General features: G+C 41.7%; 1 protein-coding gene across 6 annotated transcripts in view; it reads right to left on the minus strand.

Moving 5' to 3' along the window:
• Positions 1-1,207: 1,207 nt before the first annotated feature.
• The window catches only part of tanc2b (tetratricopeptide repeat, ankyrin repeat and coiled-coil containing 2b), a 215,130-nt gene continuing 189,019 nt past the window's right edge, over positions 1,208-27,318 (minus strand). For 5 of the 6 annotated variants that reach the window (XM_053639923.1, XM_053639925.1, XM_053639924.1 and 2 more), the window contains 18 exons: positions 26,603-26,884; positions 26,339-26,463; positions 20,910-21,141; positions 20,598-20,767; positions 18,444-19,051; positions 18,057-18,165; positions 17,252-17,374; positions 16,427-16,663; positions 15,818-16,207; positions 12,653-12,746; positions 12,440-12,573; positions 11,602-11,725; positions 10,817-10,992; positions 10,193-10,325; positions 8,494-8,585; positions 8,258-8,404; positions 7,562-7,662; positions 1,208-7,312 (listed from right to left, as the gene is read on the minus strand). In XM_053639923.1, coding sequence (XP_053495898.1) covers positions 5,260-7,312; positions 7,562-7,662; positions 8,258-8,404; positions 8,494-8,585; positions 10,193-10,325; positions 10,817-10,992; positions 11,602-11,725; positions 12,440-12,573; positions 12,653-12,746; positions 15,818-16,207; positions 16,427-16,663; positions 17,252-17,374; positions 18,057-18,165; positions 18,444-19,051; positions 20,598-20,767; positions 20,910-21,141; positions 26,339-26,463; positions 26,603-26,884 — 5,330 coding nt within the window. In that variant the 3' untranslated portion in view covers positions 1,208-5,259. Of the gene's footprint in view, positions 7,313-7,561; positions 7,663-8,257; positions 8,405-8,493; positions 8,586-9,205; positions 9,239-10,192; positions 10,326-10,816; positions 10,993-11,601; positions 11,726-12,439; positions 12,574-12,652; positions 12,747-15,817; positions 16,208-16,426; positions 16,664-17,251; positions 17,375-18,056; positions 18,166-18,443; positions 19,052-20,597; positions 20,768-20,909; positions 21,142-26,338; positions 26,464-26,602; positions 26,885-27,318 lie in introns of all 6 variants that reach the window. The other variant, XM_053639926.1, reaches the window with a different exon arrangement.

A 27,318-nucleotide genomic window follows, 5' to 3' on the forward strand; every position in this document is an offset into this window, starting at 1 on the left:
TATTCAGAAAACCATGAAATTCCAAAAGGTTCACATACTTTTTCTTTATATATATATATATATATATATATATATATATATATAATTTATACTGGTGCATCTCAAAAAATTTGAATAGCGTGGAAAAAGTTCTTTTCTTCCCGTACTTTAATTAAAAGAGTGGAACTATATTCTAGATTCATTACACTTAATGTGAAATGTGTCAAGCCTTTTTTGTTTTAATCTTGATGGTTACGGCTTACAGCTCATGGAAATAAAAAAATCCAGTATCTCAAATGATTAGGATAAAGAATTCATAATACAGAAATGTCAACCTTCTGAAAAGTATGTTCATTTATGCGCTGATACTCGGTCAGGGATTTAATCCTTTTGCATGAATTACTGCGTCAATGCGGCGTGGCATGGAGGCGATCAGCCTGTGGCACTGCTGAGGTGTTCTGGAAGTCCAGGTTGCTTTGATAGCGGTCTTCAGCTCGTCTGTATTGTCGGGTCTGGTGTCTCTCGTAGATTCTCTATGGGGTTCGGGTCAGGCGAGTCGGCTGGACAATCAACACAGTAACACCATGGTCAGAAAACCAGTTACTAGAAGTTTTGGCACTGTGGGCAGGTGCCGAGTCCTACTGGAAAAGTAAATCAGCATCTCCATAAAGCTCGACAGCAGATGAAGCATGAAGTTCTCTAAAATCTCCTGGTAGACGCTGCATCGACTCTCGACTTGAGAAAACACAGTGGACCAACACCAGCAGATGACATGGCAACCCAAATCATCACTGACTGTGGAAACTTCACACTGGACTTCAAGCAGCTTGGATTCTGTCCCTCTCCACTCTTCCTCCAGACTCTGGAACCTTGATTTCCAAATGAAATGCAAAATTTACTTTCATCTGAAAAGAGGATTTTGGACCACTGAGAAATGGTGTTTTTAGTAAAAAAAAAAAAAAAAAAGTTTTTTGTGTTAATTATCTGATTAGAGTCGTCTCAGGTCAACATTGCTGTATTATAAATTCTTTATTCTAATATTTTTGAGATACTGGATTTTTCCAGTATCTCATCTCATTTCCATGAGCTGTAAGTCGTAATCATCAAGACTGAAACAAAAAAAAAGGCTTGAAATATTTCCCTTTATGTGTAATGAATCTAGAATATATGAAAGTCCCACTTTTTGAATTAAATTATGGGAAAAAATGTACTTTTCCTCATTAAAAACTAAAAATGTTTTGAGATGCACCTGTATGTATGTGTGAGTGTGTGTATATATATATATATATAGAGAGAGAGAGAGAGAGAGAGAGAGAGAGATGTGTTTAACTGACTAAAATGGTCATCAGACTCACAGTCTAAGACGTATATGAATAGATCTTTCCAGATAATGTAAAATGGGAGCAGCATCTTTATGACTTGAGAATGTCCACTAAAAGTCCACCAGGGACTGTTACTGCATTGTGAGAATTGTGAGGAGGTATATGATGCACAAGACAAGTCAGTCTTCCAACAGTTTGCCACTATTTTCAATCTACTGGCATTTTAGCATCAGCTTTAATGCTATATGTTGGAGTGGTTTTATTGAAAATAGTTTTTTCCTTGTGGTCGGTTTCTGCAACCTGACTAGCAGATACTGTTAATCTCCCATTTTAATGATCTGTGGCTGCTTTGTCTGCCTATTCATCTGCCAAATTTTACCTACTTGTTACCAACATATGAATCTAACTTTCATATACATATAAAAAAAAAAGCATGCCACATGGACCCTTTCAGTCTTTGTGTTTGTGGCATATGCGTGATAACAATGGGGTGGTTAGGTAGGATGGGTCTAAAAATAAATTGCTTCCCACTGGGTCCATCTGGCTATATGTACTGCTGCTCATTGTTTACCAGCTAAAACAGTAAGCACTGAGTGAAAACCACATTGATGTGGGCTGCCACGACCAGGCAGCCACACACTTATCAGCTAGGACTCACAGCCTGGAACTGTTTGTCTCAGAATTTATCCTGCAATAACAGACCCTTCAGCAGAGGAGTGTGGATTTCCCTTTTACACAACTGTTCCATCTTTGCTCCAGTACCAGCCCTATTAAAAATGTTCTAACCAACATCATCTTCTTCTTCAGTGCCTGACCTCACTAATGCTCTTGTGGCTAACTCTCGTGGGCAATTCTAACACTTGGTTTTGAACCACTCGGTCCCAGTCCTAGGTCTTTTGGGTGCTTCCTTCAAGACATGTGAAGCCAACCAAACATATCCATTGAATTGCTGTCCTTGCTGCCTCACAGGGCAGTGTAACACACTGTCTACTGTCTGTCCCGTTCAGACACTCCAATTGGCTGGTGTCACTGTGATTGAAAGGGGAGAGTGAGTATGCCATCCCTAACTACCCAGAGAGCACAGCCAATTTGCTATGTTGTGTCCTGGCATGGACAGCTGTGGCATCATCTGTATTCAAGCCAATGAACAGATTATCCTATCTGAGCTGTGGATCTCTCCAGCACCTTCAGAGCTGCCTCCTTTTTAGGCAGGCTCAAGTCATGATTGTGTGATATTCGTTCCATTTTTAAAATAATGATTTAATAGTGCCCTATATGTGCGATATTCAGTGGTTGGTATATATTTTGCATAACCAAACCTTGAATAATACTTTTGGAGAACTCTGTCCTGGACTTGTTTTGATAGCTCCTTTGTCTTCATGATGCTGTTTATGTATCATGTCTGTTTATGTATAATAAACTCTGGGATCATAGGACACACAGATACACTTCATTTAACAAATTATGTAACTTTTGATGGCCTGCGGTTGCATGAGAACTAATTTAGAACTAATTTCATCCCCAGCAATGGGGATGAAATACTTCATAGATCACAGATTCCAGTCTGATAAAAACACATTCTGTTTTATTGAAGTCATAGAACTTTGTCACAGCGCTCTGAAAGCTCACATTTACAGACAAGAGAACTCAGCGCAGCAAGCAAGTACAGTAATATGAACTTAAATGCAAATTAAAAATCAAAATAAAAAGCCCAGTTCAACTCATAGGAGGTCAGTAGTGTGTTTCCTAATTAACGATTGGAAAAAATGAGAGGTTGGTATGAATTATTTGGGCACCAGCTTCATTTGAGATATACATCAAGTACACTTCAGCGTGTGCACATGAGCTCAGGGGTGGCTGAGGATAGAACATGCATCTGTATTTACAGCAAAATAATCGACACTGATAAAACTATCCCTTCTTAAAGAGAGCAACCTTTGTTCCCTTTAATTTGATGAATAATCCTTACTTCTTGAGCACTATCAATTATTCCTGCATGAGAAGGGTTGAAGGGTTACTGGCATAAATACTTCAAATGTATGGGCTTACTCAAGACAGCAGAGTCCATTATTGAGAACATGTGACCACAGACGGTTTGAACACTGCATGTTGGCTATATTGCATTCTACTGCAGAGAGCTTTAATGACTTTTCAGAAAACATTTCTTAAACATTTCTTGGAGTGTATAGTAAAAATCTTTTGGTGGTGTTTCAGGATGCTACCAAACCCTGGAAACCCGTGTTTCACGCATATTTGCTTCAATTATTCACCTCTACATACTGGATACTGTTATTCATTTGTCTCATAGATGTTAACCTGCAACAGTGAAGAATTAGCTATAGAGAAATAGTTATGAATTGTTTACGCATAAACACATTTGGCCAGTATATACAGCACATACAGTGCACTCTATAAAGGCTATTATATACATGTTTTCATAGCTTTTTAAAAACATAGTTTCACTCGTTTTACTGCTTATTCTTTAGCTTTGTAAAAGAAAACAAGATTGCACCAATAACAAAGACTGCTATTTTGATTTTCTAGTAGGACAATTAATTCACAAATAATATTCCAGTGTTCACTCTGTTTGTTAGTCATTTTTAAATCTGAATGAGCAACTCCCCATGCCTACTGTATGATTTTCCATTATCAGAATGAAATTAATAAAGTGCTTTTTTTTTTCTTCAGAGCTTTCATGGGCATACAGTGCAGCAAATAAAAAAAATAATAATAATAAAAAAAACAACAACTAATATTGTCACTGAAAGGTTAAAACAAATATACTATAGCTAAATATACTAATGCTTTTCATATTTTCAAACAATACTGTAACTGTTAAAATGGTTTCGAAATAAAAAAAGGAACTACCTTCAATTATTCAACACCCCTGAAATATCTTTTTATATATGGAGCAGAGCATGTACAAACTTTGAGGACTGGAAGATCCAATTTACAGCAATGCTTCAGTTCATTAAAAACAAAATAAGACTGTTCTTCAGCCTTTTCAGTGATTGCTCTTAAAACAAAATGACCCCATGGGTCACTGCTGATTCATTCTGCATTACAACTATAATGTATTCTCTATCCAGGTCATTTATAGGTAGTCATTTCTCATTTCATAATAAATGTTATTGTAAAAATGTGGATATAACTCTTGATATAACGCTTTTGAAAAACAGTGTTCTGAAAGTTTGTACATTCCCCTCTCTAAATCCATAAACTCTGAATCTGCATTTTCGAAAATATTATGTACCATTTCTCCTGCCATAAAAGATACAAAAATAAAGATAACTTAAAATAAAACAAACACAGGAACTAGGTTTATGCTTTGATTTGTACATTATCGAACTCGGGTATAAATATTCCTTTGTGTTCCTTCTGTAACTACAGCTTTTTTATTAAACAGCATTGAATAATCCAACATTATATACTCTGGAAGGCCTAGCAGTCCTGTTTGGAATTGCCTACTGAAGAGAGGAAATGATTTAAGCTTTTAAATGCATGAACAGTCCGTGACTCACACATTCTTGTTCACGATGCTCACTCACACTTGTGGGATAATAACTGCAAGACACACACTGTTCCTCAAGCTGTGTGTGTGTGTGTGCATGTTTGTTGCTTCAATTCAGGGAAGGTTCAGAAATGTGCTTTCACATAATGTGCAGAGCCGTAAAGAACATTCAGTGGTATCATATTCATGGAATTTTAAGTCCAAGTGTCTCAAGTCTTTTGCTCTAGGGCTAAAGCTTATGCCTCAAGTATACCAGAAGCAGGCACAGATCAAGGCATTAGCAATTTCTTTCATGAAGTTGCAATATATCAACATTACCCTCCCTGGGTTAGTAGAGTTTCAAAAAAATGACATAATTTCTTAAGTTATTTTAATACACTGGACCACCACCACATTTAATCACACACTCACTCCTTATCACACATCCGTTACACTCTACTGGCCTTGTTACACATTTGATTCCACAAAGGGTCTCTTTGGTTTAATGGGTGAGGTGGGGCCTTGCCTGGCATCACGAGAGAGCTGGCGGTACATGCTTTCCTGGTATGCCTGTGCCACGGGCATTGTCCGTGCCACCTTCACATCCTGGTATGTGGGCACCTGACTGACCCGCTCCAGGAGGTCCCTGTCACGAGCTCCTCCATTTGCCAGCTTGCCCAGGGATGAGGGCTGTGGCTGGCTATAGTACTCATCCTCCAGCATGTGCCCATTTTGGGCATTGTTGGTCTTGTTGTAGTAGGCAATGTTACCTAATGAGGTTGGCGGGCTATAGGAAGAGGCTGTAGATGCCTGGTGAATCAGATTCCCCGGTGATGTAGGGCTGGTGATGACATTGTCCAGAGATGTGACTGGCCATGCGCGAGAAGGCTGGTGCAAGTACTGCTGCTGAGTCCGTGCTGTCTTGTCAATGACGCCCATGAAGGGCGTTGTCCGGGAGCGGGCTGGCTCGCTGGGGTACAGGCCACTTTGTGAGGGCGAGAGTGAGGATGGCTCATCAAAGCTGCGTTCGTATGCCACCTGTAGGGGGATCTCCATCTGGGCCATGGAGGAGGAAGGCCTAAATCCAGAGGCTAGATTAGGACCAGAGCCTGAGGAGATATTGCTGCTGGAGGGGGAGAAGCGCAGACCCACACTCTGAGAGTGGATTAGGGGTCTAGGGGTGGACATGTGTGGTTTCAGATCGCCCGTGTTAGCACTGATGGGCCGACGCACCAGATGTGGGATCTCGGGTGAGCCTAGCTGGCATGGGGACATGGAGGATGCTGCTGCAGCTCTCTCCAGCTCATGCTTAGAGACAGGGTAGTACGCTGCAGACTGGCTGCGGCTGATTTGAGGCGTCTGGCTGAAGCGCATTCCTCCTGGACCTCCGGTTGCAGAGCGGTAGGCTGAGGCAGGGCGCTGAGGCACTTCATCTTTCCCCACTCCAGATTCGAGTACTCCGCCAGGCCCACTTCGCCCTCCATGCTGGCATAGAGCACCCACACTCAGACTGGACTGTACCTGAGACATGGACCTTCCATCCAGGGAGGGCTGGTACACCAGCCGTGCCTCCCGCTCTCTTTCCCGGTCTATGTCCATTGAGCTGCCCTGGTACCTGCTGAGTGGGTGGGCCAATTGGCCATAGATGCCACTCCCTGGCTGGTTGGTGCGTACAATCTGGGCCACGGAAGGCTGCAGTCGGAGGCCCTGGGCCTGGTGGTGTTGGGAGGACTGGGAGCACTGGGATTGCTGCGACTGAAGCTGAAAGGAACGCTGACTGCTCATCTTAGATAGAGGCGATTTGGGGCGACTGGGCAAAGGCTCCTGCTGGTATCGGACTGGAGATCCTGATTGGGAACGGTAGAGACACACGCTTTCCAAGGGGGGGCTGGCTCTGTACGGTGCTGTGCGACGAAGAGGGGAAGGTGGGGGACTCTGGTAATCCATCCCCTGACCTCCACTACCCATAGGTGGAGGGCTGAAGCGGTAGGAAGCTTGATGGGCAGGAGAAGTGTGTGGAGGACTGTGTCGGTAATGGGAATTCTGGTGTGTGGGAGATACACAAGGTGAGGTCGATTGGTAGCTTTGGCGAGTTGGAGATGACAGTGAAGAGGGGCTTGGGTGGAACTCAAAGGCTTGGCCTCCTGATAGAGGGACAGGAGAGAGAGGTGGGCTGTGGATAATTTGGAGGCCAGATGTATTGATGCGTTCAGGAGGAAGGCCAATGGACATGCCCTCCAGCTCCTGTTCCAGAAAGTCATCATCCTCAAAAAGATCTTGCACAGGTTCCATGTCATCCAGTCGTGGTTCTGGGGGTGGAGTATGATGAGGTGGCTCCTCTTCTTCCTCCACAGGCAAAGGGGATGGGGGTGGGGATGGTGGGGGCTCAAGCTCAGGCTCCTCTGACTGGGTTACTCGCCTGCATTCTTCCTCCACACGCTGCAAGAGGCGCACAATCTCACGATTGTTGGGGCACAGCTTTATGGCTTCCCTGAGGTCCTCTAGAGCCTCAGAAAATTGCCTGCAGTGCATAAAGATGGGGAGAAAAGTAAAGGGAGATTTCAAATAGGCAAAGAAAACACATGCAACACCAGGAAGAGAGTATATTATTAGGGTCAGCAGATGTCAAGGTAATTTATTTTATTTGTATTCTTGAAAGAACCTTTTAATGTGCTACGGCAAATGAGTGATGTAACAATGTAATTCTTAAATGGATGTAAAAGTGCTGCTCATAAGGAATAAAGAAATAAAACAATAAAACATGTCCTACCTGCTGCTGCGTTTAGCTCGGGCTCTAGCATAGTATGCTTCATAGGATTTGGGTTTCAGCTCTAGAGCTTTGGTAGCAAACTCTTCTGCCATTCCAAAGTCCTTGGAGACACAGCAGGAAATGATGAGAAAATGTAAGCCATTAACCAACATAAAACAATCAGCACTAGCTTAATGATTTCTGATTACTGTACCACTGGACCTCAAATGTTAACTCCGCCTTTCCTGGAAAGGGGCCTTAAAATGTAATGGCTTGGTGGTGATCTATTCTACCTCTTCATTTCATAAGAGGTCACACAGGGTACCCGTATATTTATTCAACATTTGAATGTTAAACTGTTGTTTAAACTTTGTTCATGTTTGTTTATAGGTCAACTCCAGAAGTATTGGCACCCTTCATGAAATGAGCAGAAATTAGTAAAGCCTTGTTTCTAAGGTATGGAAAAGTACCTACAGGAACCAATCAAATTCAGAAACTCACAAATAATTTTACCAGTGTGTACTATTTATTAGGATTTGGTCACTTTTCTTAAGAAAGTGAGAATTTCAGTCTAATAACTTATCAGCTCTTTCATACAAGGTAATGTAGTGCAGCTGTATGGCCTAAATATTTGAAAGCCAGTTCCTTTATTGTGCTTGCCGACATCATTTTTAACCTATTTGTCATGACGTCAAAACACACTTATTAATCACTCACGTTCATTTTCCTGCGGCAGCGAGACAAATTGAGAAACAGAGAGACTTTGAGCTCTCGGAAGGCCTTCAGATCTTCACTGAAGCCTTCACGAGGAAACTTCTTTAAAGCGTATTGATAACGTTGTGCTGCCTCCTTCACTTTGCCTTTCTGTATTATACAAAAATAATTGTTAGATGAATAAGTTATCGGTATGTCCTAAAAGTTCACGTAATATTTAGGAAACACAAAAATCAGACCTTGTAGAAGCCATCCCCTTCTTCGATAAGTTTTCTCAGCAGGATCATCATGATGTCTGGTTTTGAGGTTGCCATTGCCCATGTAGCTGGACCTAAGATCAACAGGATGCATGATGGGTTAAAAATGAAGAGTTAACACTTTGAGAAGGAGAGAGACAGGGAGAAGACAGTGAACGGTGGTAAATGTAAAACAATATAGACAACCAACGAGGACAATCAGACACAAGATGAAGAAAAGACAAATGTCTTCTGCATAGCACCACTTTGGAAAGAAAGACCTAACTCGGACCTTGACAATACAAAGAAAAAACATGAAGTGCACATCAACAAGACATTAAACAATGAATGTTTCCCTGTGTCATTTTCAATAATCGGTGATAAAGCAAATGGCTTTTAAGAACAATGTATAACGAGTCGAATCCATATGAAAAGAAACGATATGTTTTCTTGTGTCACACTTTTGCAGTATGACTTGAATTCAAACAAACAAATCAAAGCAGATGGAGACTGCAAACAGACAAATGGACTGAGGATAAACTGAAATACAGGCAAATTGTACAATGATCCTAAGGGTAATTTGGGGTTTACAGTGATAGCTGCTAACCACCAAACAAGTAGACTAAACAAAGCACACAAAACACACTGAGGAGGAAAGAGGCTATGAAAAGCCTGCTGGGATATGAAGAGTCGACGTCCTGAGCATGACTGTTACCTCCTTTGTGCCGACTTGGCAAGGTCTGACATCCTGCAGCCGGAGGTCAGGGTGTCATAGGACGTGAGCGTGGGAGCATAGGCAAGGAAATGTAGAATGGATTGAGCGGCCCAATCAGAGTGAGTTGAGGGGAGGAGTTTAGAGGAGAGGTGTGCAGGTGTGTAGGTGAGTGAAAGGACGAGAGAGATAGAAAAGAAGAGAGATGTTGGTGGTCGTGGAAGTGTGAGAGAGGGAACACAAAAAGAAGCAGCAGTGAGGGGCAGGGAACAAGAGCTCCAGCCAAGAAAAGAAAGGAAAAAAAAAAGCAAGAAAGGACAACAAACACAACCAACAACAACAATTACCGAAAGAAAGCTGGGAAGTTTAATACAAAGGTACATCTCTGCTTGAGTCAAATTTAAAGTACTTTATTCCGCTGTAAATTTTTTTAATGACATGGTGTCACAGTCTCAAAAATTTCATTTCGTGGTATAATACCCAGCTGTACTCTGTATAGCAGATTGCGAACAAGAGAACGACAGAAGAGACTGAACTCATCCAAGACATAAAAAGAATGTCAGTCATTCTGATTTTGACATGAACAGAAAACCACAAGCAGCTGTAACAGCCACAGAAGCCACATTTAAGCAACAGCAAAAACTGAGCTGCAGAGAACACACACAGACACCTGCAGTCACACACTGCAGACTGTAGGGGGCAGCAGAGGAGCAGTTAGAGATGGGCCAGACACGCTTAAATCGGTGAACACATGATTTGGAATTGGACTGACTTCCCTGACCTGTGGTAGAGCTGCATATGTGTATCACTATCACACCAACAGCAATGTAACATTAGAACTGGACTGATTTTTCTATTCTTCTGGGGATAAGGAATAATCACATTTTAACACAATGTCAGAATACTATTTAAACTATTTATACATCTACAGTGGATTTTTATAACTGCTGTCTGTTTGGATCACAGGCTTATGTCATGCTTTCTTCATACCGATCTTAGCTCCTTTCTTGAGGAGAGCCATCACCACTGATGTGTTGCGGCATCCCACAGCCCGGTCCAGTGGACGCATCCCACTATAGTCCACGTGCTCAATCAAAGCACCCTGATCAACAAGAAACTGCACCTGAGAGAGAAACGAAGATGAGTCATGGCAAGATAAAAAGCAATCTCTGAATGCTGGAATATTTTAAAACCAATTTTCTACCATTTGACGACTGCCACCCATTACATAGTTCTTCCCATCACACGACAGCTACTAACTGTGGATTATGAGGGCTAGTACATGCTTCTTCTGTGACATATGAAGCCACTGCATACTGTATTTTCATCACAGGGCAGCGTAACACACTCAGAGGAAAGCGCTAACTGCCCTTTTCTGTATACATGAGATTAGAGACACCCATGACTGGTCAGTGTTGCTGTGATTGACAAAGAAGAGAGTATGCTGTCCCTCCCACGCAGAGACCACAGCCGAGCCTGCTCCGTTGGACTCCCGGCCACAGATGCTTGTGGCCTTTTGATATAGGGCGTATGCTTTTATGTTGCTCCACTCAGGAGCCCTGAATTGTTGCTGGAATGCTGGAAATTTTTGGAATGTTAATTGTAGACACTCACAACATCTGCGTCTCCATAAAAGGCAGCCAGGTCAAGAGGCGTGCGCCCGTTCTTATCTGCATGATCAGTGGCTGCACCTCTTTCCACCAGACAGCGAACCACAGGCAAATGACCCTTTAGACACGCCCAGCTTAGTGCAGTAAGACCTTCTTTATCTGTTATGGGCATGGACGCACCTGCAGAATATTGCACATTTAACAGTTAGTCTGCAAAAAGTCCTCATATAACATCATCAGTGGCATAATAACGCAATCAGATCCAATCCTTGTTCAAAGGCAGTTTCTGTAGTTTCTGCAGTTTCTCTCTTCCCATCTGTTGAAAATGCAAATTTTTTAGTCTAGGCAACTTGAGAACCCCTTTATCACGGTTCTGCTATTCCCCCTGCAGTGACTTCCCCGATTACAATCATAGCTTAACGTGAATCCAGAGTCTATCCATAATGTGGGAACAGACCGTGGATGGAACGCTAGTCCATCACAGGACACCATGTACCCAAACACAATTTCACACCTAGGGGCAATTTAGTTGTATTTTGGAGGAGGGAGGAAACTGGAGAACCTAGAGGAAGCCCATGTGGACACAGGGAGAACATGCAAAACTCAACAGAGATGGTAACCTGAACTCAGGATTGAACCAGAGACCCTGGAGCTGTGAGATATTAAATCAAATATGGAGTTTAGAAACTAGAACATGGAGATTTCTTGGTTTTGTTGTAGTTTTTTGTAGAACAGTTGTTCGTTTAACAGCTCATTAGATTTACACAGTCGAGGTGTTGTGCCTCTCACCTTGAGCCAGCAGGTACTCCACTGTTTCTATGTGGCCCTCGGAAGCGGCCATCATCAGAGGAGTTCGTCCCTGTTTATCTACCATGTTTATATCTGCTCCGTGAGTCAGCAACAAGTCCACAATCTGTAAGAGAAGATTCAGATTAAGCATGCAGAAACCTACCTCACACACTTGCTTCACACTGACTCGTACATAGTTTTAATTGTATTCATTTTATTAAACACGACAGAATATAAAATACAGTTACGTATTCAACGATCGAGATCTGTGATGCGGCCCCGTGCAAAACGGAGATACTGACTATTTTCCAATAACAGCATTTCCTGAAGTGTTTTATTTCTCTTATACTACAGCAATTTACCCATAATTACAAATGATGATTTATTAAAGAATGACACATTGGACGTTTTTTACTTCACTATCAGTTCATACTCACAATGAATCTTGTGGAACGTCCACAAAACAAGCTAGTTCCTGTTATCACTTAACAAATGCTTTTTTTTTCTGATACTGATAGTGAAGTGGTGACTCCATCCAAAAATAAATGAAATAAATGTCTCCAAGCTGCACCATATCAATGATTAAACTATATAACGTAACAGAACGCATTAATAAGAAGCTGTGATTTCATTTGCCGATGGGACTACCGTCAGGGCTGCTGTTAGAGAAAATGAACCAACCTTCTGACCAGTCAGAATCGAGAATTCAACAGCTCTACCAATTATTAGCCCTCGATATAATTATATCCGTATTTAATGATTGAGAAACGTAGGAAACGACTGAAGCATGGCTATCATTCAGAATTCAGAAGAAAGAAAGAAATTCCTGCTTATCTACCTGCCAGTGTCCTTGGCTTACAGAGCTAAACAGAGGCACGACCCCTCTGCGGTTCGGCTGAGCGACTAGAGAGCCCTGCTCCAGCAGCATCCGGCAAACGTCTAGCTTTCCCCGCCCGGCTGCTGCAGTCAGTGCTGAAGATTGAATAAAACAGCTGTCAGTCACGTGTGTAACGTATGCATTACTGCAAAGCTATGGGGTTAGTCCATTTACCTGTTTCCCCCCACAAAGTGTCATAGTTGTTCATCTGAGCATACTCTGTAGCCTCTTTTTCATTCTCAGGAAGATCCAGCAGGTATGATAGAATCTGAAGAAACAAGAAGTAACAAAGACAAGCCGAGCTTTAACAGTCACTTATGATGCATACTACTCGGTCAAATACATTTAATGACTATTCACTGTTCTCAATCTTATTCTTTTTGCAAAGTTTTTCTCAAACCAAGGACGCAGTCTAGCTATCGTATATGTAGAAATGATTTCTACTATAGCTTGGATGGATACAAGAAAATCTTTTTAACCGTGAAAGGTTTCTAGCACAACATGCCGTCAGCTCGTATTTAGCCATGTGTTGAGTCACAATGAATCCTCCAGCCAGATGCACCATGAGAACAGCACAGCTCATGGCTGAAATGTTAGCCGAAGACTATCTGCTTTTGGGTCGAGGGTGCAAACAGGACATGGTTCTTCATCAGAGACATTATCAAGAGAGGATAAAGACTGTAGCTACATAAAGCCATCCTCCCTCCCAGGGATTAATGCATTCATTTTCCAGCATTTGTATTAATTCATATAATTACCCTGTCATACTTTTACTTGCTGCATTTTAGCCCAATTAATTGGACTTCTAAACAAGCCTAACAAGCCGGTACTATTGAGCACTTTGGAGCTTTCACTTACTCAGTGGTCTAGCTAATGAGTTTATCATCTGTCCACTTTTGTGTGTATGTACACCTGCAAGTAGAATACATATACATCGGACACAAGAACAGGCTGGGCGTTGAATATTTAGCAAAAGATAGTGATCAAAGCCTGGGAAAAACAGGGTATACGGTACTGAGATAAGGGTATCAGGAATGTGGAGACGTGATCTGCTCAGTTTAAAGAAACCAAATTATATGCGCACAGGACAGGGGTAGGAACAGCAGATGTTTGCTTTATTGGCCGACCCTTGAGCGCACAATTTTTGATGTCACACGTCTGACACCCAACTGGCATTATGCCTCACCTCCAACCTTCATCTTGCATGTAGTGAGCCTACAAAATGCCTCTGTTCAGACTAAACCTGCCTGGGGTGTAGGAGTGTTTAGGATCATTCATTGTCTGACCTCTCTCTTCACATCTGTTCAGTAAGCATTATGCTCCTGAGGTTCACTGAAACATGCAAGCCCCTTGACAAGGTCTCGAGACTCCTTCTCTAGCTGGCTAGTTTATTAACAGTGAATCAGAACGTACACTATATTTAATAGAGTGCTTTAGAGGCCATGAAATTGTTTTTTTTTTTGTTGTTGTTGTTTTATTGAATTCATTTGCATTCATAGGATGAGTGAATTAATTTGTATTTATCAACACAGTATTTACGTGCACCGTCCAAGGGGCTTGTAAATATATAGGTTGCATCTCCCTGCTTGACAAGATCCCTTGTACGACAGTGAAAAGTCTTTTGACGCAACAGAAGAACGCAGAGATTTTAGTTTAGAGCCAAACTGCCTAGAAAAGCCTTTAACTGGCTACTCATCGCTTCTTGCTAATAAATTAACTACAAGCACAGTGCATCATTTTTCTACCATAATTAACTAAATGGTACAGAGTCCTTACCACTGGATCTCTGCAGTTTGATGGGCAGAATTGATATTCGTACTTACTGATATCTGGATAAGGCAGAAACGATATGTATATGTGTGTGTGTGTGTGTGTGTTTGAAATAGACAAGAGACAATCTTAGCACTGCGTGGACGCAGGTCCTTAGGTGACTTTTGTAAGACTACGATTTCTAGCTAGGTCATTTAGCTAGCTATCATTAGATCTTTCCCTAAAGCTAAAAGAGAAGCTTAATGTTAGGTAATCTGCTGCTTCTTTGACAATCCAATATCCCACCTTTCAGACAAAATTAATTGGTATATATTGTAGCCAATCACGTCCAACAATTGGGAAATGGCCGCAAGATTGAGAAACCCACAGGTAGTTTTCTGCATAAACACATATATACACGAGGTACCTTTTCAGGCCAAACAGATGACTTGCTTTTATAGTTTTGAGTCAATCAGCGTTGAAAAATTTGAATGCTTTCTGACAACAATTCCCAAAGACAAAATTTCTACTGGTGTCTCGTTTCTGCTGGTATGCTGCCCATCACTAGTCCTCTTACTCAGGGTGGAACAAATGAACTGCTTTATACCAGAAACATGGATTAAACAGTATGTGCACTCGCTTCAACAGACACAGTTCTGGAAACATGCTGGTCAATTCAAATTTAAACGAGTTCACAGATTTAAGCAAATCCCTCTACCATTGTATTTTAACTGCTATTCGTGCTCAGCGGCTTTCATAAATATTTACTTCATAGCTGGGCCTGTGTTGTAAATACGTTATGTGTTCGAACATTAATAACTTTCTCATCACACAGAGATACGCTGGCTTTCTTTTGTTACCGATACCGCAGCAAGCCTGCCACATGTCGGACTGACAGGACGGCAAAACTACTGAAAGAAATCACTGTCACCCTAGAACATGGCGGACGATTACAAATCACTTGGTCAAAGGAGTACTCTGGTAATAGGAAGAGGGAAAGCGCTGCTTGTAAAAGCACAAAGTAAATTTCAATTAGTAGTTTTAATCTTCATTTTTCTTAACATGCAGCAATATTGTGATTTAGTAAAAAAAAAAAAAAAAAAAAAAAAAAGATGATACAGTATGATTTAACCTCTTATTATTGTTATTATTATTAGTAGTAGTAGTAGTAATAAATTAATTTATTTTTAAAAATCCATAATATATGTAAGGTATAAAACACTTGGAGGGCATGCTGTTATAGGAAAATAATCAGTGATGGAAACGGTGTGATGAGACCTGACCCGAAGGCCAATTCCACACGGCAAAGGTGATTATTTTTCTGTAACGGCACACCCTGTCATGTTTCATTCCATATTTCTTAGAACAGCAATTTACCAGTGATTGCAATCATATTTTTTTATCTGTTTATAGTTACATTTAATGTTGTGGAGCAGCGGCGAGATATATATATATATATATATATATATATATATATATATATATGCAATGGGAACTGTGAGAAGGAATCAATGGGACCTTCAAAAAAAAGCAAAAGGGTATCCTGTTTCTTCACAAAGGAATAAAGAGAAGGTTAATTAAAATGATCACCTCTATATGTCCCATACTAGCTGCTGCTACCAGAGCCTGCTGTATTGCATGACTCTTCCTGAAGGCTTCGTGCTGCTGCTGAGGCTGAGCTTCCTGGCGGTTTTTCTCCGACTCCTCCTTGGTCTCCTGCTGCTCAGCAGGGAGCTCTGTGTCTCTCTCCTTCTCCTGTGGAGTCTCCTCTCCTTCTTGCTCCTGCTCTTTCTCCGGCTGCTCTGGGCTGGACAGTTGTGGGGAGTCACTTGATTTGGTGGGGGAGGGAGTCTGGAGCTGTGCGGTACTTGCCCCCTCACCTCCCCAGTCACTATGCAGCAGGAACTTCACCACCTCCATGTGGCCCCGTAGAGCTGCATGTACCAGAGCGCACTGCCCGTTCCTGTCCAGATGGTCAAGCTACAGCCGAACACACATGTACACAGAAAGATGTCATAATGCCCAAAAACTGGCTTGATTCATTATTTTGAGCCACGAGCTTTAGGTCGGTTCCACTTCACATGTAGATGACTAGACTGCAATTGAATTGATAACTGGTCTTGAATTTGTGGCACTGAGCTCAAGTCTAAAATATGAGAGGTGTGTGTGTGTGTGTGTGTGTGTGTGTGTACACCATGCCTTAGCCCTTCTCTTGCAGAGGGTAGTGACGATGCTCAGGTGTCCCGCAGTGGCAGCGTAGCCCAGTGCTGTCATGCCGCTCTCAGATGCTGAGTCCATGTTTGCCCCAAACTCCAGCAGCAGGTTCACCATGTCCATGTAGCCCAAGTGAGCGTGCACACACAGCACTGGCGCGTTGTTCAACACCTCTGTCCGGTAATTAACGTTTGCCCCTCCCATCATCAGCAGACGGGACACCTAAATATGCACATGAAGGCCAAAGGTCACAATGACTTCTCGGGGAGTTTTTCCTTGCCACTGTTGTTTCTGGTATACTTATTAGTTCTCTAAATATATATACAGTTGCAATCAAACCACAATTCAACCACCATTGCAAATCATGTTTATTGTCAAAATGGACAGACTTTTAGCTGTTTGTAGTGAACAAATCAAACCAAAGCAATTGAAATAGTTCAACACAACGAATGTGGTTTCCCCAAATTCAACTGAAAATGCAACTTATAATGACAGTTTCAAAATTATTCAACTCCCTGAATAGAATAACCAACAATGTGTAAATATTGTATTATGATATATATACATATATATATTTACACATCATTGGTTAGGTTGATTCTGTTTGTCCCTACACTAGGCAGCAGGATTTGAGGATATACATATATATATATATATATATATATATATATATATATATATATATATATATACACACACACATACTAATGAATGAAAGCTAGCTAGTGCTTTTTCCTTCCTTCCTTCATATGAGTAAAGTTATTATTAATATCCTACTAGAAATGTCTTCTTTTGGTTTGTTCGGAGTACCTTAATGTTAGGGGTGTACAGGTTTCTCAGGGAAGATAAAGCAGTGGATAAACTCTCAGTGCTGTAAGACACCCACAGCCCCTGCAAAATGGACGAAGAGACCCCCACCTTCTTACTCAGGCCCTGCAACACAAAAGATAAAACAAAATGGCCAATTTGAGCTGAAACACATTTAGGTTGGGTTTTAGAGTTAACACATGATATGCTATTTATTTAAAAACAAACAAAAAAAAAAGATATAAAAAAAATTTGAATAATTAAAATCAAATTTAGAAATATTCTATTTTACTCCATTACAATACACACATCACCACAAGCTTTGTTTCTATTTATAAAACCTGTTAATGTGATACTGCTGTATACTTACCCAACCAGAGATGACAACCAACCGGAGATTTTTTTTTAAATCTTTCGGTTGCCACAGCTTAATTTTCCCAACCAATTCAGCAACAAAGTACTGTTAGGCTTCTGTCAGACTTGTGGATTAAATATATGTAAAAGTCTGTGAAAGTTAGAATGTCTGCTGACTTCAGATCTGTATATATTTTTCCTGGAATCAAAACCAATTCAGAAATCAAAGTATTGCTCCTCGGACGTTTTTGAATTTTGAGCCAATACTTTACTGTCCGATGGTCATACATAAGGCAGTGTTGTGGATAAAAATGACATGAAATAAACTACCAAAAACAGATCACATGACTAAAACAGGTCAATATCCCAGTAACCACAGTGCACAGTGTACTAGTTGCTTTTGCAAAACCATAGACTGATGTTTCCTTTTCTGTGATATTGTGGTTACTCTTACCTTAAATATATGTGCTTTGAGTATATGATGTCCTAGTTCAATAGTCTGCTGTCTGTTGAGTTTGTTTGTCTGTCTGGAGAACCAGAATGCCAGCAGTGTGTGCCCATTCCTGTAACAGCAGGACAATACAGTAAAAAATGAAAAGATGTGAGAAGTGCAAGAGGCTGGTAAAAGATTTTGAATTAAATCATGCTGTTCTGCAGCATCACTCTTAGCTGTAGACTGTTGGCATTGATTACCTAACTTCGCATTCAGCAACAGCAGTGCAGAATAAAATTACTCAGACATATTTGCCAATTCTGGCTCAAAATACAGCTCCTATATGATGAAATCCTGTTTACGATTTCTTTTAGTTGCACAGGAACTTCTCCTGTTTTTCCTTCTCACCTGGGATCACAAAGGAATTTGGTCTTCTCCCCTTCCTCCCTCCAGATAAGCCACTCGCGGAAAGATGGGTGCACGAACATTCGTGTATTGTCACGCCTCTTCACCAGGAAGACACCCAACTGCTCCATCCTCTGCCGGAAATCATCCCAGTCGAGCGTGGCCCTGAGGGTGCCGGCGTTGACCGCCTGGTAGAGCTGTTCATCGGTGAGTGGGTGCAGCGACGCCAGCGCCACGTTGAGCAAGGGCAGTGCTCGCTCAAATGATGACTGTGTAGGGAAGCGCATATTCAGCTGCAGCAGGTAAACTTCAGCCAGGCTCACAGGCACCACCTTGTAGCCGGAGCTCTTCAACACCAGGTAGCCACGCTCGATCAGGTCAAAGGTCAGCTTCAGGTAGAGGAATGAGCCACGACTGAGGGCTTTCAGGTGTGAGCTGAGTTTGGCAAAGCCGGCACCGTCCATCTTACCATTCAGCGAGATGTTGCTCTGGATTTCTGCACTGCCATGAACACGCTGCAGCACGTAGGCCTGCAGATCCCGGTCGATAGCATCGTTCTCCTCCAGGGCATCCAGAGAGATACGGTGGAATGGCAGCGGTTTTGTGATGTCCTAAAAATTGAACATAAGGATATTATTCTCATCACAGTATGGAGTTTGGTGTTGTTTTTGGTGTCATGTTGATGCAAGTCTTAATTGCACTTGCTTTAACCACATCATCTCTGCTAATTATCAGGTCCTTCAAGTGTGAACTAGTGCAGACAAAGCAATCAGTACAGCCGAGATCAATATAATACATGCTGGCCGACCAAGTAAACAAGCACACAACAGCATTAAACAACATTTTTAAAAAAAATCAGGCTGGAAATACAGGGAATTAAGACTGAACAGTGTGGCTTTTAATGATAAATTTTAATTATGTACACTTTATTCCTTCAACAAAAGACCTTTGATAGACAAATCCTCAATTTTTTAGGCTGGTTGAGAGACCAACAATTATTAATTAATGAATCTAATATGGGTTCTGAAGACTAGATGTTCATCAGATGTTGGTTTACAATCATATTTACACTTCATTAACCACAGTGAGGCAAGAAAAACAAAATGGTTGACCGGCAGCGGTGATTGACCATTGATTTTGGTGTGGCAGGACGATACTGAGATCGCCAGAGCCACAAACAAAATTAAGTCGACAGGCTGCCACACTTCACCTATGCTATAAGTTACTATCTAGTGAATTTTTACAGGAACCCCATAATAGGCAACAAAGAGTCAACAACATACAGTCATCCAACATACCGTCTAACTGTTTGCATGCTTTTAGAGGTACCATTGTTCAATTGTCTTCAATACAGCAGGTGTGCTTCCTGTCGTAGTTTGCTAGATGCTCACAGAAAAGCTAATATCATTAAAAAGGGTTGCCAGGTTTCAGCAAAAATTTCCAGCCCAGCTACATTTCAAAAACCACACAAAAGACCTGAAACTCTGCGTGGGAAACCAGGTCACTGTGGTGCATGTGCATTTCTTATGTATGAACATAACCCATTCCATAATCCACCTTTTACTCTTTCAGTCTATGCAATATATCTTACAATAGAAATGATTTTACACATCACAGACACACTTACACTTTACCTTTGTTTAGATTTCAAGTCTGATTATGTGCTATAAAACAATATGTTGGCAGCTACAGAGTATTTTTAGACTAGCTCAACTTGGGCTAAAAACCGTGACTCTGGCAACCCTGTCGTTAACTGTCCTTTCTGTTGTCCTGTCTGCTGCTTCTCCACTGAGCACAGGGCAGCGTGATGCTTGCCCTAATAGGCCTTTATTAGTGCTTGTTGCAGTTGCCATTTTTTACCCCTAGGTGTAATAAAGCAGTGAGCAAGCTGCATCGCAACTGCACAACATCTAGTAAGGTGAACAGATTGCTAGAAAATCTGCATATATTTGTCAAAATGGCAACATTTTTTAAAAAATTGTTCGTTACTCAAAAGAGGTAATTAGTATGTTGTTGTGAATAGGGCTTTATGGAGCTTAACTTTTGTTGAACAGCTGATATACAGTATGTGGTGGGACGCTATGGATGAGCTACAAAAAAAAAAGTGTGATTGTGTGGGGAAATAAAATGCTAATAGTGTGCGTGAATGTGTTTTACCTGCAGTGAGGTTCGAACAGTCACCACTAGCTTGAGCCAGGCTGGGAACCTGTCAATGGTCTTACAAAGGAAAGAAACAATGGTGTCGCCGTAATCAGGCTTGTGGAACTCTGCTTCATTAAGACCGTCTATAAGAATGATGAAATCTTCATCGACTGTCATCTTCCTCTCTGAAAGGCACATACATGGACACACAAACAGTTCACTCCAACCAATCGACCGACCAACTCAAAATCTAAGGTTATATCTTGAATATCAATTTCATAATCGAATGTACTCTGGGTAGAATTCTGTCTAAGTGTCTTTACACACCTTTATAAAGTGTGTCCAGGGGCTCGAGGACTCCTCGTGTGAAAGCGCTGAGTGGATCTTGGACGCAGGAACGCAGACTGAGCGTGCTCTGAATGTGTGGCTCCCTCAGTAGCAGCTCTCTGTAGGTGTTAAGCTGTGGTGAGCGGCACAGCAGCGCTGCCACGTTGTGCACGAACTCCGGCACCAGGCAAGTGTAGGCATTGTCAGCCTGACAGTAGTGATATGCCACCACCTACATGAGATAACAGAGAAGAGTGAATGATGAATTGGTGACTCTAAATTGCTCCTAGGTGTTAAAAGGAACCCCAACTATGAAGACTTGTAGGCCTTAACATGCAGTAATTGCCCTCTCCTACTAAAATACGTTGTTAGAAACACATGAAATATGTCCATTACTTTAAAAATCCTTAATATTTAATACAGATTTTAACCTATGGAGGCCGCCATTACGTGACATGCGCAATGCACTCTGAGTCGATGACATAAAATGGTTGCACTTGAGCGCGCAAAAGAATTAGCTACTAGCCTCCGCAGCAGGAAAAGAACATTCACTGTGCTGCTTTTGGCTGTAATTTTCTAGTTCTTGTGTGCTGTGATGCAGGGGATATCTGTAAATATAATCAAACCCGTAAGCATCTTGTTAGTGAGTTTTTTCTGTGTATTCTCATAACGTAAAGCTCCTGTAAAATTTGACTCAAGCGCCTAACCAAGGCATACCCAAAGTAAAATTAACGCTGTTCTTGAACCATTTGGAGTACATGCATGGTTTCTGTCTCTTCTGAAAGGTGGACTAAATATTTGACATAATTGGATTCATTGGACCTTTGCCAGTGTAACAAGACTGTTTTTATCAGGATGTTATGGACGAGTGGATTATTACGAGGCTTCATACGAGGTGAGTTTCCTCCGTTTCGTAAGTGTTTGTTTGTATGTCGGTGGTCTGACAGAGACGTTGATTGTAGCTGCTGTTGTGATTGTACCTCAAAACGGGTTATATCAATCCAATCACAAGAATCTTAGCTTTCCAAAGATGCGAGTACCTTCATACACACAGAAGCTTTGTAGAGAGCACAGATTTGCTCATAACGTGGCGACAGTCGGAATTTTAACAGGGTAAAGTATACGACTGCGAGATGGCTGATAATCTCTAAAATGATTGATATTAGAATGCATTTCATCATAAAATAGTTAGATAGTTTAATTCATTTGCTTACCATGAACAACAAACGCTCTCGGTTGGCAATGACGTGCAGTTGCTGCACAGACACCATGGATTTTGCCGCGCTCTCGCCTCCTCACCTCTCTGATCATCTTCATTTTGAGTAATGTCTTCTATATTAGCCTCCTCGCTTATGTCACGCTCGGGTTCATGTTTATATCGCTGTAGGGTCGCTGGAGAATCAAGACCGTTGCAACCATTTGACGTTACTACCCAGAATGCATTGCGGCGTAAACAGCAATGGCGGCCTACGAGTGCAAGGACTTTTATTTATTTATTTTAAACTGACATTTTTGTATAGCGGATTTATATAGCAGATGTCAGCGTTAATCTAATAAGCCATACATAGTAAGTCTTCATAGTCGGGGTTCCCTTTAACGTGTGTGTGAATGTGATTGCGTGTGCATGCTTAGTCCCCCGAGAAGAACTGGCATCAAATATGGTCCAACAGGCCTCGTATCCACCGCGACTAGGCAAGAAAATTGGAGCGTGCCACAGGATGAATTTATATGGATCTAGGCTCTGATGATCAATTCTTTAGTAACTTTTCCACTCTTAAACTTTAAAGCATTAGTTCAATTAGATGTGTGAAAACATTTTTAGGGAAAAGTAGTATCCAGGTGGCGAATGCATACCTGAACACAATGAACTCTAAAGAGAAAATGTAAAAGTAATGAGCAAGTGCTTGGAGCGGACGACGATAGATTGCGTCATTTCACTGTCGATGTAGATTTACTGTACATTATCGACTGCGAGAATGAAGAGAGATGGTTGTTTTTTTGGTTTTTTTTGGCAGCACTGTGCTTTCTGTACATCATGGAGAGAGATGAAGAGCAACGAAAAAGAACAGTGAGTACCAGCTATGGGATTTTTCTACTCTCCTGTTCAGCGAAACTCACAATGAAGATGAATGATTGCAATCTGTCTAATGTGTAGATGTGCAGTGAGGGAGAGTGCGCTGTCATTTGGATGCAGACAGAGAGATGGAGATTACTAAACCCAAAATCAGTAGAGAGAGAGAGAGAGAGAGAGAGAGAGAGAGAGAGAGAGAGAGGACCAGGCCGGACCAGTCTTGGCAGAAATTCCTACTCACCTGCATGGAAACTAATAGAATAAAGGGCATGAAGTCACAAGAGTGACTAATGTGTGTGTGTGTGTGTGTGAGAAAGAGAGCGAGAGAGAGAGAGAGAGAGAGAGAGAGGGGGAAGAGAAATAGCAACTGCACAGAGTGGAGTAAATTATTAATGTATTGGCTTAAAAAGATCTACTTGCTTGGCAGGAGAATGGCATTCTGCGGATATGAATATTTCATGAGGCTCTGTGGCAAAGTTGTTTTTTCCTTTTAAAAACACATCTGCATAATGCTGTGACTGAGACACTGAGCTTGGACAGGTGATGACGAGGCTTTGGGCATGTTAGCATGTGTGTACGTGCTGCATTTGAGGACTCGCTGGGGAAAGCGAGAGCAGCAGTGCATCCGTGATGGAACTGTGTTTGTGTACGTGTTTTGCTGCGATAAGTGAGGGTACGTGGGTACTGTATATATGAGTTGAAATGTCACAGCCACATGTATTCCTGAGTATGCTTTAAGCTTTCGTTTAAACAAATCATCATCAGAATCTGACTCATAAGCTTTGATGAGCTCTTCACCTTCATCACGTAATCTCTTCGACCTAATCTTCCACTGTTTTTCTGGAAGATAAGGTTAGCAAGATCTTCCAATCTTTCCTCCCTGCCTCCACTTCCCTCACTAATCCTTTCTCCCCCGCATATTTTTTTCTCTCTTTCTCCAAATGATATTCTACACCTACTAACATCAATTAGTCGCACCAATTCTCCACTGGAGCTCCTCGCTTCCATGACCCACCAGACTCCCACAACGTCCTCCTCTTCACCACATCCATCACAAATGGCTCCATAACCTCAGGTCTGAAAAGCCCATGCTAGCTTTCCTTTCAAACGTCTACAGTTGGTTGACTCTTTCTCAGTCAGAACCGGGTTCATGGTCGTAACCAGTCTGACACCAGGACACTCTACAGAAACTGCTTTTACGGATGTACAGTATTTAAACCTGATAGTTCAGCACTATTCGTCCGTCCATCCTTAGGGCCGAGTTATACTTCTGTGTTGAAACATGTTAACGTGTCTGCTTTGGGACACGTTACGGATAAGCGCTAAAGGTGTGTGATATGATTCTTGAAGGCGTTATATATATAGGTGTGATTACAGCAACAGTGTTGCATATAAACACCTATTTTAACACCTATATTAAAATCCTATTCAATACTACTTTATTTAATGTCTTTTTTTTTTACATTAAAAAAAAGAATTAATTAATGTTTATAGCTGAAAAACCAGTTTCCGGTTAGTTTGTAATTAAATTTACATAAAAAAAAAAAATTCATAATATTTTCCACAGTAACTGCTGCCCTCTGAGAAGCTAACTGTGTGTTGTGAATATCTACAGTGCAGTGCTTCAGTCAGCCTTCAGGCAAACACTGATTGGCTGGTAGGGCGTGTTCAGTTGCGTGTCCGGAAACATTGTGACGAGACAGACTTTGTTGTGACGTGGCCATTCTTCATTGGTTTTATCAAGCGATTCAAAGTTATCCATCCATCCATCTTTTATACCGCTTTATCCTTTTCAGGGGAACCTGGAGCCTATCCCAGGGAGCATCGGGCACAAGGCGGGGTACACCCTGGACAGGGTGCCAATCCATCGCAGGGCACAATCACATACACACTCACACACCCATTCATACACTACGGACACTTTGGACACACCAATCAGCCTACCATGCATGTCTTTGGACTGGGGGAGGAAACCGGAGTACCCGGAGGAGAACATGTGATTCAAAGTTATATTGCTCCAAATACAAGTCAAATGTGAACAATGCAATTTTATTTAACGCAAAAATGTCCAATTTGGGCCAAGACGCGTCATGTGACGTGAACCAAAACCGTTTTTGATTCACATGCGTTGTACATGAGTACGGCTAAAAGTTCCCATTTAACAACAAACATCTCAGCGAAAGACAATTTTGTGCAAATTCGGGTAGTTTTCCGCAGAAAAACACACACACACACAAAAAAAAAGCTCAGCATGTTGCATCACAAATTAAAAAAAAAAAAAAAGCCTCAGCAAAATCAAGGAATACTGTATGGACTGATTATTGTACAGTATAATGAATTTATTTACAGAAAACTACAATCTTGACCCTGTGACGTGTGGGAATGTAAAGTGTGAGACGTGTGTTTAATCCTGCAGGATTACACGATTTACGCTCTTTTTCTAACATACTTCCAGTAAAGATAAAACAGTGCAGCAAAAAATTGAAAGCACCGATCATTCTGTGACTGATTAGAACTGTGGATTTAAACACGGACTAAACTGTAGTGGTTCGAAACATGAGCTGCTTTAATACTGCTGAATACAGAAACGTGAAAAAGCTTCAGAAGTGCTTTGATGAGACGTGACGCCCGAGTTGTCTTCAGTTTATTATTCGTACGAAGAAAGACAGAACTCTCCTTACACTTTTCCATGATTTCTTTTTTTGCGTCTCCTTTTCTGTAAATTCAGATTTCTTCATGGAGCACTGCCCCCTAGTGAACACGCTGAACAAGACGTAGTAGACGTAGTATAAATCAGCGCATCGACTCACTGGCTCAGCATGGTAGCATTTCGCTTCCTATCTGGGGCGACACATATCAGGTGGCCTTGAAAGGATTGGCATCTGCTCTATGCACTCTCTCTACTCACATCCTTCTAGGCTCAGTACTCAGCCCTCTTCTCTATTCCCTCAGTACCTGTTCTCTTGCTGACATACAATCAGTTATATGGATGACACCTAGCGTTTCTTTTCCTTCCCACCATCAGATACTCAGGTTGCAGCTCATGTCTTGACTGACATCTCATCATAAAAGGCTGAAAGCCAGCATGATTGAAGTGCTGTATATTCCGGGAAATGCATACCCACACTTTATATACTATATCCTAGACTGCCTTAAGTCTAATCTTTAATACAAGATCTTTAATAGAAGTCTGTGTAGCACACCTAAGATCTAGCACTTACTCCAACTTTTAAATATCGAGTTGTGGCTGCTCTTTATCCACACTGGTTGTCAGTGGAAATGTATTAAGCACACGCTGTGTCATTCTATCAACTCATTTAATAGTCATACGCTTAGATAAGTGTTTGAATAAATGCACCTGAGATGCAAGCCTCCTCATGGCCTCCTCCTGTCTCCTCCTCATCTCCGGAGTTCCCGGGCAGCTGCCACCTCCCAGTGTTCCATGAGAGGGCTGAGGCTGTGTAAGAGGGACGCCATCTCCATCTGACACACAATCAATATCAATCAATATCATCATACCATTTGACAAATAATCAAACTGAGAATATGAAATGCTACCCCAAGCCTTTGTTGAATGTATGGTTAAAAAGCTTTGCCTCTAGAAAATAACTTTAACCCTTACGTTTGGGTGAAGCCTGCGGGCTGTCGGAGGCGATCTGCCTCATGCGGTTGCCATGGCAGCTGAGAGCCACCAGGCGGGAGATTATGGCCGTCTTGCCAAAACCAATGTTGCCCACCAGCACCACGCCCCGGTTGGTAGCACGGTTGGTGCTGCTCAACTGAGCATCAATTTCTTGGAAAAGCCACTCACGGCCCGTAAACACAGAGTCCACCGTGATGCTGGGAACCTCGAAGAGCAGCGGCTTCAGCGCTATGTCCTGGAGCCTGTATGGAGCGAAGCGCACTGAGGAGAGGGAAAGACAGAGAGAGAGAGACAGAAAGGAAACACAAAGTCAGAGGATGATATTCGGGTAATAACCAAACTAATAACTATGACGAGTACAATCAAAAGACAATAATGGATATATAATACGACAGAGAGGAATGATTACGATAGTGTTAAATCAAGGAAACCTGACTTGTAGCATCTTGATGGCGAACTGCTCGAACTTCAGTCGCCTTCACTTACTACTACAACTACTACTACACCTGATGAGTGAACACCTTCAACCACAAAGCGTAGTACAAACACTCATTATATGAGGAGACAATACAAACAGACACACACCCACACACACACACAGACGTACAGTAGATCACAATACTATATAATGAAGCCCTAGGATCTATAGAAGTTACACAGCAGGTGGAGAGTATGCAGCATTAGCAGAACAGCAA

The sequence above is a fragment of the Ictalurus furcatus genome, chromosome 13 (assembly GCF_023375685.1).
Source record: "Ictalurus furcatus strain D&B chromosome 13, Billie_1.0, whole genome shotgun sequence".
Lineage (NCBI taxonomy): Eukaryota > Metazoa > Chordata > Actinopteri > Siluriformes > Ictaluridae > Ictalurus > Ictalurus furcatus.